Source organism: Girardinichthys multiradiatus, chromosome 17, assembly GCF_021462225.1.
Source record: "Girardinichthys multiradiatus isolate DD_20200921_A chromosome 17, DD_fGirMul_XY1, whole genome shotgun sequence".
Taxonomy (NCBI): Eukaryota; Metazoa; Chordata; class Actinopteri; order Cyprinodontiformes; family Goodeidae; genus Girardinichthys; species Girardinichthys multiradiatus.
Window position 1 is genome coordinate 30148458 of NC_061809.1, and position 18261 is coordinate 30166718.

At 46.5% G+C, this 18261-nt stretch overlaps 1 protein-coding gene across 1 annotated transcript in view; it reads right to left on the reverse strand.

The window, feature by feature from the left end:
• Positions 1 to 1788: 1788 nt before the first annotated feature.
• ptpro (protein tyrosine phosphatase receptor type O) overlaps positions 1789 to 18261 on the reverse strand; it is a 36952-nt gene continuing 20479 nt past the window's right edge. Inside the window, exons 3-11 of the mRNA XM_047389411.1 lie at positions 6709 to 6970; positions 6257 to 6412; positions 5619 to 5771; positions 4522 to 5028; positions 4016 to 4177; positions 3556 to 3752; positions 2398 to 2518; positions 2124 to 2317; positions 1789 to 2040 (exon numbers count right to left, since the gene is read on the reverse strand). Coding sequence (XP_047245367.1) covers positions 1804 to 2040; positions 2124 to 2317; positions 2398 to 2518; positions 3556 to 3752; positions 4016 to 4177; positions 4522 to 5028; positions 5619 to 5771; positions 6257 to 6412; positions 6709 to 6970 — 1989 coding nt within the window. The 3' untranslated portion in view covers positions 1789 to 1803. The remainder of the gene's footprint in view (positions 2041 to 2123; positions 2318 to 2397; positions 2519 to 3555; positions 3753 to 4015; positions 4178 to 4521; positions 5029 to 5618; positions 5772 to 6256; positions 6413 to 6708; positions 6971 to 18261) is intronic.

Genomic DNA, 18261 nt, shown 5'->3' on the forward strand with positions numbered 1-18261 from the left:
TATTTGAACACCCTGCGACTTTGCAAGTTCTCCCACTGAGAAATCACGGAGGGGTCTGAAATTTTCATCTTAGGTGCACGTCCACTGTGAGACATAATCTAAAAAAAAATCCGGAAAGACCTGTTAGTCCGCCTCTTAACAGTCTACCTCCACTCCACTTATTATTCTAAATTAGAAGCACCTGTTTGAGGTCATTAGCTGCATAAAGACACCTGTCCACCCCACACAATCAGTAAGACTCTAACTACTAACATGGCTAAGACCAAAGATCTGTCCAAAGACACCAGAGACTAAATTGTAGACCTCCACAAGGCTGGAAAAGGCTACGGAGCAATTACCAAGCAGTTTGGTGAAAAAAGATCAACTGTTGGAGCAATTATTAGAAAATGGAAGAAGCTAAACATGACTGTCAATCTCCCTCAGACTGGGGCTCCATGCAAGATCTCACCTCGTGGCGTATCAATGATCCTAAGAAAGGTGAAGAATCGGCCCAGAACTACATGGGAGGAGCTGGTCAATGATTTGAAGAGAGCTGGTACCAGTGTTTCCAAGGTTACTGTGGGTAATACACTAAGACGTCATGGTTTAAAGTCATCCATGGCAGAGAAGGTTCCCCTGCTTGAATCAGCACACGTCCAGGCCCTTCTTAAGTTTGCCCATGACCATTTGGATGATCCAGAAGAGTTCTGTGATCAGATGAGACCAAAATAGAACTTTTTGGTCTTAATTCCACTTTGCAGGACGAAGAATGATGAGTACCATCCCAAAAACACCATCCCTACTGTGAAGGATGGGGGTGGAAGCATCATGCTTTGGGAGTGTTTTTCTGCACATGGAACAAGACGACTGCACTGTATTAAGGAGAGGATGACCAGGGCCATGTGTTGCCAGATTTTGGGGAACAACATCCTTCCCTCAGTTAGAGCATTGAAGATGGGTCGTGGCTCGGTCTTCCAACATGACAATGACCCGAAGCACACAGCCAGGATAACCAAGGAGTGGCTCCGTAAGAAGCATATCGTGGTTTTGGAGTGGCCTAGCCAGTGTCCAGACCTGAAACCTAAAGAAAATCTTTGGAGGGAGCTCAAACTCTGGCTGATCTGGAGAAGATCTGTGAGGAGGAATGGGCCAAAATCCCTGCTGCAGTTTGTGCAAACCTGGTGAAAAACTATAGGAAACGTTTGACCTCTGTAATTGCAAACAAAGGCTACTGTACCAAATATTAGCACTGATTTTCACAGGTGTTCAAATACTTATTTGCAGCAGTAACACACAAATAAATTATTAAAAAATCGAACATTGTGATTTCCGGATTTTTTTTAAGATTATGTCTCTCACAGTGGACATGCACCTAAGATGAACATTTCAGACACACAACAATGGACGTTGCTCACTCACTCACTTTCCCCATACAAACTCTATACTCCCAGGTCCAGGTACCGATATAGAGGGGCAACTAGCCCCCAGACCCAGGAGGTGGTCCCCTCCCTAGCGGGGTGGAGACAGGCAGACCACCCCAGTACCAGCCCAGACTAGTGCCGACACAACCCGATGAGATCGTTTTAGCCGAGCAGAATTATTCTCTGCACTTCTTTATACATTTCCTGCTCTGCAGTCAACGTCCTAATCAAAGTTATCTGGAAGAGGATGTGGCTCAAAAAGCAGAAAGACCAGTTTCACTCCTGGTTCTGGACCCACTATCATATTTCGGACCTGGTTCCGGTCACACTACCATGTTTCGGTTCTGGTTCTGGTTTCACTGCCATGTTTCACTAACATGTTTCAGTCCTGGTTCTGGTCACATTAACAGGGTGCACTCCCTACTGAGGTCAATCTAAGGTGCATCTGCCTGTGCTTACAGAGCTCCAGCAGAACATTGTGACTCTTCAGTTCCTGCAGAGATCTGGTCAAGGATCCCTGATAGGTACCTGTCACAAAGTTGACTGTAGAGCTGTCGCAGCAGGTGAGCGGAGGATCACCCCACGTTACCATGGAGACTCTGAAGTTATAATACCAGGCGGGCAGCAGGTCGGTGACTCTCTGAGAACAAACAGAACCAAATTAAGATGAGGAGCTGCTGAAGACATAAAGTTTTAGCTGAGGGTCTATAAACGCTGCATTACTACAGTGGCGATGACTGAAGCGGTGGCAGCGATCTCATAGTAGGTGGTCCACTCAGACGCCAGCGTGACGGGGTTAAAGAAGAAGGTCTGCAGGATGTACTTTCTGAAGGCCACGTGGTACGGACGCTGCCAGCTGAGGATCACAGCCGTTGGACTCAGAGGGTAAACGGTCAGCTCTCGTACACCTGTGGGCTCTGACATAAAAACACACCTGAATAAGTCAGCGCAATTCCCCACGCTCAGTGTGGCCCGGGAAATATGAGGGGATAATCACCAATGTCGATGATGACGGGCTCAGATGGAGGACTGATCAGAGGACCGTTGGTGTGATAGACCACCACTCTGTACTGAGCGCCAGGTGTCAGGTTGCTGATGACGTCACTGGTTGAGTTTTCCTGTGAAAACAGAAACGTTGATTAAAACTGTGGACAGAACATCTTGACTTAACGGCTCAAATATCACAGAGCTGAAAACATGCAGGACTGATGGGAAGTCACAGCTGGGAGAAGATCAGGAAACAATGGAAACGGAGCAAGAAAAAAGCTCATTCTAATTTTTTTCCCATATTTTTAAACTATTGTCCATATAGAGACAAAAAAATTCAACTTCAGTTTAAAGACAAATTAAAACGGCACCCTGTTTCTAACTATAAAATTATTCACATCCATCAAAGTGGTTTTACAATCAGTTCAAACTTACCAAACTGGTTTCACTCAAGCTTTAGACGTAGCAAACAGGTTCCACTCCTGATTATCACCTATCACACAGGTCTCAGATTCAGATTCTGCATTCTAATTTCACTTCCGATTCATATCTAATAGACTGCCTAAATAACCAGATCTAACATATTATTTTCCTTCTGATATGGAACTAACACACTGGTTTCACATCCAACTCTAGCCTTAAGCCTGCGTGATTTCCAAATTCGTGCCGGACTTGAATGTGTCACACTGTGCGACCTGTTGCTGCAGAAGAATCACTTCAGTCACATCTGACTGAAATTGCAGTCCAACAATAAACGGACATCATGCTCTGGATGTTAATCTGGTTATTAGAGTCTGACGGTAAAAAGAGGAAGAGGATGATGGGAGAAAAGGGACACATTGAAGGAACTCATAATTGGGGGGAATAGAATCAGTCGATGAAGGTCTGGACTAGATAATTTCTCAGAAAATATCAGACTGATTGATAGAGATCTGACCCGGCGGTCGGTTCTTCTGATCAACGATTCAGGTGCATGACCTAAGACTTTGGAACGATCCTTTCATGACCAAAGATTTTATTGTTAGGTGGGTTGGAACATTTATTTTCTAGCTGAGGTTGTCTGGGTTCTGACGTTGGCCTTGCCAAAGCTAAAATGTCTCTACCCAGAACTAAAAAATATGCTCCTGTTCTGAACTGTCTCGGAGCGCCGGCTGGATGTAAGCGGTACCTCGCTGCAGTACGTGTTCTCCATCCTCTGGCTGAGGCTGGGCTTTAGGCAGGTGGTGGAAAGCACCGACACCAGGCTGCCGTTGTGGTTCTGAGAGGACGGAGCCCAGGAGACGGCAGCGGTGCTGGAGTCCAGTAGTCTGAAGTTGACGCCCTGGGGACGCTCCCTCAATTCCTCTAACAGCTCACCAGTGGGACCTTGACGGATTTACACGGACCGATCAGCACCAGCACAAACAACAAAGCAGATCTAAACACAGCCTTTAACAAATTCATCGTCTGTGTGATCAGAAAGTTCAGAGCTAAACATGTCTGTGGAATGTTGTGAAAAACAACCTTTTAATGAGAAATTCAGAAGATGATGAGATGAAAAAGCTTTGGAGATGTCTCAATGAACAATCAGCTCCTTTCTGAATCCCACCATCCAGCACCTCGTTTAAAGGTTTTTCTCCATGACTCACTGAGGTAGAAGGTGAAGCCGGTGTCGGCGCTGCTCTCTCGGGCCTCGCAGTCTCCTGATGAACTCAGCGTGGTGACCTGGACTCGGTACGTTCCCGGCTCTGTCAACTCCGTGAAGAACTCGTGCGTGTTCTCATCCACAGTCGCTGTCTCTGTGGAGTTACCTGGAGGCGAGACGAGGAGGGTAAAGACCTAGAAACAGGAAGTCTGTCAGAGTCTGATTATAAGAGGAGCTCGGTCCAGTTACAGACAGTTTTTATCTCTCTGGAGGTTCTGTTCAGGGCTGTAGAACCAATGTTTTTTGTGCTCCTTTGGTTTTTAATGAGCTCCAGACCTCCACCATAAAGTCCAGCAGGCCCTCTCTTATCTTGGTTTGAAAAACCTATTTCTATTGGCTGAGCAGGAGACATGGGCTGGCCGAGCAGGGAGTGCTGACAGAACCCCTCCCAGATGAGGCAGAACCCCTCCCTAATGTGACAAGACTTTACTAAGCCCTGTTGCTGCTTACCATCTCTGTAGATGTAGACGTTGAAGCCATCATAGGAGGTTGGAGGTCTGGGAGGAAGCCAACGCAGCTCAAGCAGGATGGGGGGCAACTTGGTAGCCAGAACGAGGACCTCGGTGGGGACCGCCATGGCTGACCCTGGCTCATTGGAGTCCTCATAGTCCGACACCACTGCATTAACAAATTCCTCATCCCTGTCAGCAGGTGAGATCTCTGTCGGGTTGAGCCAGTAGCTCTGAGCCTCAGGCTCCTCTGTCTGGTTCCTGCTAACGTTGACCCTTTCAGTCACATTTTGAGTTGTGCTGAAGAAAACCTGAGGTGTTGTCTCTTCCTCATTTGACACAATCTCCTCCTCCGGCTGCGTCTCCTGCTCCTGCGGCTCTTCCATCAGCGGGACGTCCCGGGCCTGACGGGATGACTGCCAGCCTCCCTCCTTGCTATGGAACTCACCTGCAGCCCTCTGGTTCAGGGCAATGATCTTATGGGAGATGTTGAGCGGAGGATAGGGCACTGCGGGGGAAACAGAAGAGGGTGAAGAGGGAAGATCTACAGATTCCTCAACTGCTGTCATCATCACAGAGGATCAATACCACTTTCTGACAACATACAGGCAGGAAAAACTGTTGAAAACATCTTGAAAACAGTCTGGAAATAAGCATCTAGGCTAAAAACAATCATCAGATGTTTCATATGAACATTTCCATCAGAGTTGTTTCTGTCAGAGTTGTTTTGCAAGGATGCAAAACATCTCATCTCAACCTTATTTCACTTTTCAGAATGTGAGTCATTTGGATCTTTGCTCAGGAGCTGCAGGAGGAAACGTTGCTGAAGCACTGATGTGATTATAGGAGATCAATAATGCAGGAGGAGACTGACAGAGCAACCTCATTAATGTGTTTCTGAGACTATGACCTTTAACAACCAATCAGTCTGCAGCAGCTACTCCCTCTTCACCATGATGAACTGATGCAGCTTCAGTTCAGTAAAAGAACCATAACTCTGAAAAGGCAGAACCTGGTCCAGGTTTCTGCAGCGAACAAAAACCCAGATAAATCCTGGTCTGAGGTGGGGTCAGGGTGGGGTCTGCAGGTGTTCCTCACCTGTGCGGTGGTGCAGCGGTGTGTGGGTGATGTCGCTGAGGGTGATTAGTGATGTCTGGAACACCGTGGCCTCAGAGATGAGCTGGAAGGTGATGTTCCGGTAGCACATTCCCGGTAACCAGTGTTTGAACACTGTCTTCCCTTTGTAGAAATCTGGAGAAGAGCAGAACAAATAACTCAAACAAGCGAGATGATCACGTTGACCAACCTGTTCACCTCATGGAGAGAAGCAGGAAAGCTGGAGAAGTTCTGCTCCCATTAGAGAGAGCGGAGGAACTGGACTTTTAGTAAATCTGGATCTAAAAGTATCAGTTGAAGCTAGGGATGGGTACCTTTCACATTTGAACCGTCACAGTACTGATACCCGGTACCTGGGAATAGATACCGGTACTCAACAGTATCAGTTTTCGGTACTTTTGTGAGTGTTTACGTGGTAATGAGCGTTAATTCGTTTAATAATAAAATCTCACAAATGTTCAGTTTAACATATTTATTTCTCAATATAAAAATTTTAATGAATATCAAAACAACATCCAGCTGTTTGTCTTGTAACGTCTCAGTTGTTTCAAACATTTCTTCAACATGAAAACCCTCAACGGACTACACAGTGTTTTCTTTTAACAAACCATCAGATTCACCTTTATAGAGCATGGAGCGGCGCTCCTGTCCTTCAGTGTAGCTGATGTTGACCCGGCTGAAGACTGTTCTGATCGGAGGGTCGATGTCGAACACCACGCCAGTTTCCGGAGCCTCCTTGTAGTCTGATATATAAGCGGCGCGGACAGGAAGCGGCTCTGAGGGGACAGAACAGCAGGAAGATGGTGAGGAATTATGAAACGTCAGAAATGGATTTCATGATGGGTCACATCCTCCTACTTTTACCCTTCGGAAAAAATCTTTAATTATTTCAGAAGTTTGATGAATTTTATCATTAAATTGATTTTGTAAGAAATAAATTGAGAAATGGAGGCAGCTCCATTTCTAACATCATAAACCCAGTTTAATATTTTAAATATTTGCAGATCTAATATCTCATATGCTTATAAGTCACAATGGGGTTTAAATTTAAAGTCTTCAAAATATGTCTTACTTGTGAGAACAGCTATGCTCCTTATGGGTCTGGACCAGCTTTGTCCCAGTTTGACCAGTAGTCCCACAGTGTAGCAGAGGCCATGGAACGAAGCATTGAACAGCAATGGCTCACTGGTGTTGATGAACGGAACCAAGACCAGCCGGGGTTCTCCTGAGACCTGCACAGCATAGGCTGTGATGTTGTCCTGAAGGTCGGCATTCTCAAGGGTTGCCACGATCAAACCTTCCTGGTTTGTGGAAACCTGGAATGCTGTTGAAGTCTGAAAAACAGAGGACAGCTTTCCATCAGCTTACTGGGTCAGACTGGAAAAAGAGAAAACTCAACAAGGTTCATTCAGCTCTTCCAAATTAAACAAAAAAGATAAAAATGACAGAACTTCATGCTCCCAATCAGCCTCCCTCTCTTAGGGTTTTCTAAGTACATCTTTAGAAAACAATAGATTCCAAACCTAAAAAAGGGGATGGTGCCTAGGAAAGTGCCCTGAGGACCTCCACTTGAATGTGGTGCTACAAGTGAAACATCATGATGTTAAAACTTCCCATTTTTCCTTCCTGTAATCTAGAATCTCCTGTAATATTTTGAAGTGGTCTCTATCAACAGTTTTTCAGGCACCCTGAAGGACTTTCAGGGTTTCACCCACCAGTTCTTGTACTCGACCAGTTTCTGACTCTGAACAGGTTCCCATGCTGTGGAAACAGTGAACAGTCCTGACCACACAACAGATTTATTTCTGGAGCAAATTCCTCAACATTCCCCAAACAGAAAAGGTTTGATACACTGAACAGATTCCTGACTTTTTAAGGCTTTAACTCTAAGGAAGACTTGATAAAAAATCTGGTACAGGCAAGGAATGAGACAGTATTGTATTTGTTTCAGATTATTTGTAGGATTCTACCATGTTTGAGGTGCACACAATTCAAAGAAGAATCATAAACATCTTCAAACCCAAGGTGTTAATGACCTTGGCTAAACGTCACTGCTGACTTGTGTTTCACTATATTCTAATTGGAGAAGCACCAAAGAAGCTGCAGGTGACCTGAACCAGACGATGTATAGCTCGATCAGGCCTGACCGGTAATTGGCCAATTTGGAACTCAAAAATCCAATCTGTTTCTCAATCAGTAAATGCACCACACCAGGGGCTACAAGGCTGTGCAGCATTTAATGGCATCAGACAAAGCTCAGAGAAGCTATTTAAAAAAGAAACCATTTTCTACAACATGTGTCATTTTATTAAGGCTACCTGAGAGAGCGAAACCTTCAGCAGATAACATTAAGGCTGAACTGGCTAAAGCAAAGTTCAACACATTTCAGGAACTGCTGGGTTTGAAAACGCTGGCAGAGTTTTGGAAATCTCAGAGTTAAGGTAAGGATTTATATATTTTTACACCTGGAAACTCATGTTCAAGTTATGCTAGCTGGACTAACCTTGCTAATATGCTAAGTTTAAAATAGTAAAAGATATTTTTACAGCAACTGCTCTCACACAGTGTGACATAACCCTGCTTCTAGATTAAGTATGAATGACCTCCTCACACAACACTGTTTTATGTCCTCCTATGTTTTCTTCAAGAGAAATCAGAACCAGGTAAAATCAGTATCGGAAGCTAAAGCTTCACAAAAACTGGCCACAAACATCTGATCGCTGCGTCTCTAATGCTACTATCATGTTATTCAATGCAGATGATCTTTTTAAGCCAGTCTGAGGCTGTGAGATTATTGCTACCTGATGTACTTCCCAGGTTGATGAATCCCTTTCATAACAAACGGAGAGACGCAGTAAAACCTGCCTCTGAACAGGAGATAATAATAGTGTTGACCTTCTGTTACTGAAGCCGGTGATTCTGCAGTTTAATTAAATCTCACAGCAGGAGAGTCGACTCCTCGCTGATGATCTGACGACTGTCTTATCAGCACCATGGAGAACAATCCTGGTGCCGATCTGTTCATCATTTTCACAACGTAGGGAAAAACCTTAAACTCTGACCTCAGAGGTCATCAAAACACGGCATCATGCAGCAAATGAAGTGGAAACTTTAATGACCAAATATCAACAGAAAAACTGTTTCCCACAGTTGATGTAATGACTGAATGTTTCTGCTCCCAGTCTGACCAGTTGAAATTAACCAGGAATAATCTGGAACCAGTTCCCATCCACTGCAGCACTGAATAAATGAGCTGAAGCTTTGTTTCATTTGCTACAACACAACAGAGGGCTGAGACATACACTGAACTCCTACACAGGCGGCTCATTATAGTGACAGTGTTAAAACCTCCCTGATGCTTCAGGTCTGAAACAGAAGCTGATCAATCAGAGAAGGCTGCTTCCTGTGCTTTAACTAGGACCTTCATCATTGTAAAAGAATCCCTGACAAGATTCCTCATTGTGAACAGATTCCTGACTGAACTCAATGGGAGCTGTCAGGTTTCAGGGCTCATCACAGCACTGAAACAGTTCTGCTGAAAGCCTCCAATGATCTTCACGTGGTCTCAGATAATGGATTGGACCTGTGCCATTTTTAATATGACAATAAAACATTTCGGCAGCTTTTAGTTCTGATTCACGAGAGTTCTGAAGCCCTCTGTTAGTCTGGACCTCAGTGATTGTAACTGTGTGTTACTGGGATCCACAGTGGGCCTTTTACTGGGCTGAACAGAGCACATGTGATCCCACAGAATATTGAACATGGCTGTGTTTTCCTGAACAACAGCTCCTTGTCGACTCTGCTGGATGAAGAGTTGCTTTCTGCCTCCAGCCGGGAACAGCGGGAATTTGTCTCTAATCCAAGTTCTGTTGACGAACCTCATCTCCGCAGCTCTTCCTCACTTGTTTTCCAGGGGATCAGGATGCGGCTGAGTCAGAATCAGCTCCTCTCCAGTCAAGTAGCAGATTATCAATCCTGACCCACATTCCTGATCCGACGGTGAAACCCAGAACCAATGAGCATGTGCTGCTCCACAGCCTGATGGGATTTATCAGCACGCTGTGTGAGGATGCTGGACACTAAAAGCGGAGATGGGAAAATTTTCTGTTTCACATTTTCCTCTTTTGTTTGCTGTTGTAACCACAGTCAAGACGCTGATGACCCACATTCAGCAGAATTCCCACCCACAGAGGGAATGTTCTGATTAAAAGCTCCTTACAGTCCATCAGAGGAACTGCAGGTTTTATCATTAGAGGATCAATCCACCCGGTTCAGACAGAGGAGAAACAGACAGTCAGTTGTGTTTGATATGACTCAGCTTGCAGAGTTAACTGGGTTCTGGTTCTGGCTCCAGCGGAAACAACCGGCCAGTTGGCTGAGAAAGAGAGGTCTTCACAAAAGGTCTTCCTGTTGAAATCCACAGAAGTCTATCAGAAATGAGCATGTCCAGGAAAACCTTGGGCCCCTAATAGGAGATAGCTGTAAAATCTCTGTGCTTATACGTGACAGAAAGAGCAAAGCCAAAAGGATAAGAGACAGTAATAAACAATCAAAGTGAACAGTGCTCTGTAGCGCCACCTGAAGGTAAAACTCTGAACAGTTTATGTGCAGGGTGTGTGGGGTCTGCAGAGATTTTAGCAGCTCTTTTCTTGACCCTTGACCTGTATAAGTCCTGGATGGAGGGAAGGTCAGCCCTGATGATTCTCTCTGCAGACATGATTATTCGTTGCAGTCTGGACCTGTCCTGTTTTGTGGATGAACCAAACCACACTGAGATGGATGAAGACAGGACAGATTGAATGATGGCAGTGTAGAAGATGACCAGCAGCTCCTGTGGAAGGTTGAACTTCTTGAGTTGTCTCAGGAAGTACAGTCTCTGCTGGGCCTTCTTTCAAACAGTGTCTATGTGTGAAGACCATCTCAGGTCCTCAGAGATGGTGGTTCCTAAGAACCTGAAGTGGTCCACGGCTGATACAGTGTTGTTGAGGATGGTGAGGGGGGTGTATGGGGGTGGTGTTCTCTGAAAGTCCACCACCATTTCCACAGTCTTGAGTTGGTTGAGTTCAAGGTAGTTCTGGCCGCACCAGAGTACCAGCCGATCCACCTGCTGTCTGTATGCAGACTCATCACCGTCCTGGATCAGTCCAATGACAGTGGTGTCATCTGCAAACTTAAGGAGTTTCACGGACGAGTCCGATGAGGTGCAGTCATTTGTGTACAGAGAGAAGAGGAGTGGGGATAGAACACACCCCTGGGGGGCACCAGTACTTATTGATCTGGATCGGGAGAAGATGTTCCTCAGTCTCACCTGCTGCTGTCGGTCTGTCAGGAAGCTGTTGATCCACTGACAGGTGGAGGCTGGGACGTTGAGCTGGGTAAGCTTCTGGTGGAGGATGTCTGGTATGATGGTGTTGAAGATTGAGCTGAAGTCTACAATCAGGATCCTGGCGTACGTCCCTGGGTGGTCGAGGTGTTGCAGGATGAAGTGTAGACCTAAGTTAACAGCATCATCTGCCGACCTGTTTGCTCGGTAAGCAAACTGCAGGGGGTCCAGCAGGAGGCCTGTGATGTCTTTCAGGTGCTTCAACACCAGCTGCTCAAAGGACTTCATGACCACAGACGTCAGGGCTACAGGCCTGTAGTCATTTAATCCTACAATAGTGGGTTTCTTGGGAACCGGGATGATGGTGGATCGTTTGAGGCAGGAGAGGACCTCACATTTCTCTAGTGACTTGTTGAAGATCCTTGTGAAGATCGGAGCGAGTTGATTTGCGCAGGCTTTCAGACATGATGGGGAGACGTTATCAGGTCCTCCAGCTTTCTTTGTTTTCATGCGTTGAAAGAGCCTATTTACATCTTCCTCGGAGATCTTTAGTGCAGGCAGAGGATCTGAAGGTAGGGGGTTGGTAACTTTGTGGGAGGAATTTGTTCCTGAATGGGATGTAGAGGAGATGGTTTGAGGTGTGAATGGCTTCTTGTCATGTCTGCAGTAGAAACCATTCAGACGGTTGGCCAGGAGACGACTCTGTTCAGGATGGGTGGGGGGGCTCCTATAGACAGTCAGGTTTCTCAGACCAGTCCATACAGCTGAAGTGTCACCAGTAGAAAGGATGTTCTTAAGCTTCTCACTGTAGCTTCTCTTAGCTGCTTTGATCTCCTTTGTTAGTTTGTTCCTGGTCTGCCTGTACTGCACCCAATCTCCACTGCTGTGAGCTTCTTCCTTTTCCCTGCGCAGATTCCTGAGGTGTGGAGTAAACCATGGCTTGTTATTCCTAAAGGTGTAGAAGGTCTTGGTCTGCACACACATGTCCTCACAGAAACTGATGTATGATGTCACCACATCAGTTAGTTGGTTTAAGTCAGTGGCTGAAGCTTCAAAAACAGTCCAGTCTGTGCATTCAAAGCAGGCCTGTAGCGTCTGCTTTGATTCCTCAGTCCACTTCTTAATAGTGTGAACCTTGGGTTTGGAAGCTCTTAGTCTCTGTCTGTAGGTTGGGATGAGGTGGATTAGATAATGATCTGAAAAACCCAGAGCAGCCCTGGTAACAGCATGATATGAGTCCTTTAAAGCTGTGTAACAATGGTCCAGTGTGTTTTTGTCTCTGGTGGGACACTTAATATGCTGTCTGTATTTGGGGAGTTCATTGGAGAGGTTTGCTCTGTTAAAATCTCCTAGTATTATGATGAAAGAGTCCGTGTATTTTTTCTCCACGTCTGTAATCAGCTCAGCAAGATGTTTTTCAGCAGCAGAAGTTCAGCCATGAGGTGGAAAATATGAGCCAATTATTATAAACGAGGAAAACTCTCTCGGTGAATAAAACGGTTTACAGATTATGGAAAATGACTCCAGATCAGGACTACATGTTTCTCCAGCACTTTTACGTCTCTGCATCAACCTTCATTTATATAAAAGCAGATTCCGCCTCCTCGCTTCTTCCCCGATAGCTCCGCGCTGCGATACGCTCTGAACAGCTGGAAGTCCGGCAACAGCAGTGCTCGGTCCGGGATGTTTTCACTCAGCCATGTCTCGGTGAAGCAGAGAACCGCTGATCCACGGAGGTCCGTGTTTTTATCGGTGAGAAGAAGCAGCTCGTCCATCTTGTTGTTTAGAGAGCGGACATTTGCAGGTGGATTGAAGGCAGTGGTGTACGAAGTCCTCTTTTGCGGAGCTTTACCAGCGCGCCAGCACGCTTTCCCCTCCGACACTTTCGGCGCAGTATCCCGTATAGTGTCGCAGCTCCGCTTGCCAGGAGCTCAGTGAACCTCGGATCGATGAAAGATGGTGAAGAAATCCCAAGAGAGGACTCTCTGATGTTGAGAAGTTCCTCTCTACTGAATGAGACCACAGGATTATGGCTCGAAAAACATAAAAACAAACAAAATACAAAAACAAAGAGAGAGCGAAGCTCCGAGGCTGCCATTGTCGGCGCCATCTTGGTACAACAAACATGGTTACATGAATTTAATGAAGCTCCCATTCTGATAGAGGCGACGCCTCCGAACTACAATTTTCTTTGTGAGAGCAGAGAGCAAAGAAAAGGTTTAAAGATTTATTAGAGTGTAAAAAAGTATTTCTGGGGAAATTTGACTCTTTTGAATATTTGGCTCTCCAAGTAAAGAACCCGGTCCGAACCATGTTCTTGAATATTTACAGGCCTCCTAAGTCCAAAACAAACTTTATCAGTGATTTTAATGAGCTTTTATCTGTGATATGTGTTGATTATGACTGTTTAATTATTGTGGGAGACTTCAACATTCACATGGACAATCCTGAAGACAGAAGTCCAATACATCTATGTGACACTTAGAAATGTTGGTTTGACTCAACATGTTAAACAGCAAACGCACAAACAGGGACATATTTTGGACTTGATCATCACTAAGGGTCTAAACATTTCCAAGGTGTCTGTAACTGATGTTGTTCTATCTGACCAGTTTTCTGTTATTTTTGAAGCATCATCTCTAATGACTCAGTTTGCCAAAGAGACATGATAAGAAAACACATCTTTAAGGACGGTGCTGCTGAAACCTTTAACCAGATTTACTCTTCTACCTCCACTTTGCCCTGTAACACTGTAGATGAGCTGGTAGATAACTTTCATTCTAAAATCTCAGACATCATTGATTCAATTGCTCCAATTAAAGTTAAGAAATCGTACAGCAACTAAGCTCTTCTTCCTGCTGTCTCGATCTTTTACCCACAGCTTTCCTTAAGAAAGCTTTGCCTGTAATAACATCTGATTTAACACAAATAATAAACACGTCCCTTTTGTCAGGTGTTTTCTCCCAGGCCCTAAAAACAGCAAATATCAAACCTCTATTGAAAAAGAGCAACTTGGACAAGCTGCTACTACAGAACTACAGGCCTATATCAAACCTCCCCTTCATCAGTAAGATTATTGAAAAAGCTGCGTTTCAGCAGTTAAACAACTTCCTAACAACGACCAGCCGCTTCGATGTCTTCCAGTCAGGCTTCCTGCTCACCACAGTACAGAGACTGCTCTTGTCAAGGTGTTCAATGACATCCGTATAAATGCAGACTGTGGAAGAACCACAGTGCTGGTATTATTGGACCTTAGTGCAGCATTCGACACTGTTGATTACTCCATTTTATTAGAGCACCTGGAAAACTGGGTCGGCCTTTCTGGTACAGCACTCAACTGGTTTAAATCCTACTTGAAGGACAGGGACTCCACTATGAAACTTAACTGGATTTCACTCAAAGAGCCTTCAATTTAGCTGATCCATTTTTATTTTGTATGATGGTCACCATAGTGTTTTAACCTTCCAGCCACATAGGTGAAAAACCTCAAAAGAAACAGAAATACATTCATTACATTTTGAAATTAACAAGACAAATACATTGTGAAATAATCAAAGATTTCCACCCCTTTAACCAGTTAATCCCAAAAAACAATAAATAGCAAATATTTTATAGTAAAATTTAGCACCATTAAATAAATTAGCATATTTATCAACATTTTATTTTATTTAGTCTCATCTTTTTTTTCACTTTCTACTTTACCCAATAAACACCAAGTGTATTTTTTTCCTTTTACGCGCTTGATTTCAACAATATTAAAACTATCAACAATGAATCAGAGTCCATATGCTAGGAGATTGAGTCCACCTGGTTCTCATCACTAACAAGCAGATAAGCCACAGAAAGATGCAGCAGAGGGGAGTGGCTACCTAGCAATTCGCCAGAACACCTCCCACTCGATCTTTCCATGAAATGGATGGAGAGATCGCAGAATCAATACCTGCAAACTGCCTTTCAGTTTTATACCTGTTCCTCCACCGGCAATAGAACCACCAGGCGCCGAACATCTCTGTGCAGGACAGTAGTTTGTGCAGGTTCTTTCAGGACTCCAGACAAAGGCTGCCTTGGTATGAGTCTTGTCACAGGAACGCAGGAGCTTTGGACAATTTTGACGTTCACATCCCGCACAATGCCCTTAGCATCTGGGTTAACACTCACGACCCGTCCTGACTTGAATTGTGGGCATCACGAGGGACACAGTCGAATGCCTTCTCCAGGTCCACAAAACACATGTGAACCAGTTGGGCAAACTCCCATGAACCCTCGAGCACCCTGTAGAGGGTATAGAGCTGGTCCAGTGTTCCACGGCCGGGACGAAAACCACACTGCTCCTCCTGAAGCCGAGGTTCGACTATCGGTCGGACTCTCCTCTCCAATACCCTGACGTAGGCCTTACCAGGGAGGCTGAGGAGTGTGATCCCCCTGTAGTTGGAACACACCCTCCGGTCACCCTTCTTATGAAGGGGGACCACCACCCCAATCTGCCAGTCCAGAGGCACTGTTCCCGACCGCCACGCAATGTTGAAGAGGCGTGTCAACCATGACAGCCCTACAACATCCAGAGACTTGAGGTACTCAGGGCGGATCTCATCCACCCCCGAAGCCCTGCCACTGCGGAGCTTTTTAACCACCTCGGTGACTTCAGCCTGGGTGATGAAAGAGTCCAACCCCGAGTCCCCAGCCTCTGTTTCCACCAGGGAATGCGTGATGGCAGGATTGAGGAGATCCTCGAAGTACTCCTTCCACTGCCCGATAATGTCCTCAGTCGAGGTCAGCAGTCTCCCGCCCCCACTATAAACAGTGTTGGCGAAGCACTGCTTCCCCCTCCTGAGGTGCCGGACGGTTTGCCAGAATCGCTTCGAGGCCAACCGGGGCCAAGTCCTTCTCCATGGCCTCACCGAACTCCTCCCAGGCCTGAGTTTTTGCCTCTGCCACAGCCCGGGCCGCAGCACGCTTGGCCTCACGGTACCCGTCAGCCGCCTCAGGAGTCCCACAAGCAAACCACAGCCGATAGGACTCCTTCTTCAGCTTAACAGCATCCCTTACTGCCGGTGTCCACCACCGGGTTCTGGGATTGCTGCCGCGACAGGCACCGCAGACCTTACGGCCGCACCTAAAGGCAGCAGCATCGACAATAGATGCGGAGAACATGGTCCACTCGGACTCTATGTCTCCAACATCCCCCGGGATCTGGTCGAAGCTCTCCCGGAGGTGGGAGTTGAATACATCCCTGGCCAAGGGCTCCGCCAGGCGTTCCCAGCAGACCCTCACTATGCGCTTGGGCGTGCCATGTCTGTCCGGCTTTCTCCTCCTCCAGCGGATCCAACTCACCGCCAGGTGATGATCAGTGGACAGCTCAGCCCCTCTCTTCACCCGAGTGTCCAAAACATGCGGCCGAAGGTCTGATGATACGACAACAAAATCAATCATCGACCTCCTGCCTAGGGTGTCCTGGTGCCAAGTACACTGATGGACACCCTTATGTTTGAACATGTTGTTCGTTATGGACAATCCGTGACTAGCACAGAAGTCCAATAACAAAACACCGCTTGGATTCAGATCGGGGAGGCCATTCGTCCCGATCACGCCTCTCCAGGTGTCACTGTCGTTCCCCACGTGGGCGTTGAAGTCCCCCAGCAGAATAATGGAGTCCCCGGGAGGGGCTCTATCCAGCACCCCCGAAGGCCGGGTACTCTGCACTACCACTTGGCCCGTAGGCTGAAATGATAGTCAGAGACCTCTCCCCAACCCGAAGGCGCAGGGATACGACCCTCTCATCCACTGGGGTAAACCCCAACACGAGACGGCTGAGCTGGGGGGCAACAAGCAAACCCACACCAGCCCGCCGCCTCTCCCCGTGGGCCACTCCAAAGTAGAAGAGAGTCCAACCCTTCTCAAGGAAATGGGTTCCAGAGCCCACGCTGTGCGTGGAGGCGAGCCCGACTATTTCTAGTCGATATCTCTCGACCTCACGCACAAGCTCTGGCTCCTTCCCCCCCAGCGAGGTGACATTCCACGTCCCTAGAGCCAGCCTAAGCATCTGGGGATCGGGCCGCTGAGGTCTCCACCTTCGTCCGCCACCCAATCCTCTTTGCACCGGTCCCTCACGGTTCCCCCTGCAGGTGGTGGGCCCACTGGGGGATGGCCTCGCGTCTCTCGTTCAGGCTTGGCCCGGCCGGGTCCCGCGAGGAGCAACCCGGCCACCAGGTGCTCTCCGACGAGGGTCCCGGCTCCGCCGTACCGGGCGACGTCACGTGCCTCGATATTTTGTTCTTCATGAGGGATTCTTGAACCACTCTTTGTCTGACCCATCACCTAGAGCCTGTTTGCCATGGGAGACCCTACCAGGGGCATTTAGGCCCCAGACAACATAGCCTCTAGGATCATTTGAGCACTCAAACCCCTCCACCACGTTAAGGTGGCGGTTCAAGGAGGGGGTCGTTCTTGCCACTCTGACTTAACATCAAGTTATTTTGGCCCGGCTCCTCGAGTGATAATGTTGGCTATTTTGAGTTGTCCGGGGATCCACCACCAGTCTTGCAGCCGTGTACTGCTTTGAATTTCTCCTATTCTATTAGTGAAGAAAGTTCAAAATCCATAACTCTCACGCTGAATGGCTCCAAGAATTGACTGTCCAATAAATGGTACCACTGGCTGATCTTTTTCTTAAAGATATTTTTTCGGCACTAGAGGCCTTCGTTTTATTAAATTTTTTTTTTTGACAGTAGGCAGACAGGAAAGAGGGGTAGAGAGAGGGGGAGACGTTCGGCAAATGTCGCCAGGTCCGGGACTCGAACCCGGGACGGCCGCTTCGAGGACTGTAGCCTCTATATATGGTCGGACGCTTAACCCCTACGCCATCAGCACCGCACTACCACTGGCTGATCTTGATCTGGGCATGCTGCTCAAAGTATTTTTTAAGAAGACTTGCAAAGACAGCACCACAAAGCTGTGCTTTGACTGCATCTCCTCTCTGGTCTGGAGGCGTCAACTTTGCTTTTGACTTCACTAGTCAAACTTTTATTTGTTTGCAGCAGATCCACCGCAAGTAGAGAACAGCACCATATGAGTTTTCACTGCCATCTGAAAAGGTAATTGCAATGGGTTCAGTAGTGACATCTGGAGGAGTAAGGGCTCTTGGAAATGCAATTTTACTTAGCTGTACATACTCCTCAAATAGATCAACCGCATCCCTGTGGAGCTCATCAGATAAGGCAAGGTCCCAACTTCAAGTTGAACATTTTCCAGTTAGTAAACTATTTACTTGGCTAGAACAATTCAACTAAAAGTTCCAAGCTAAAT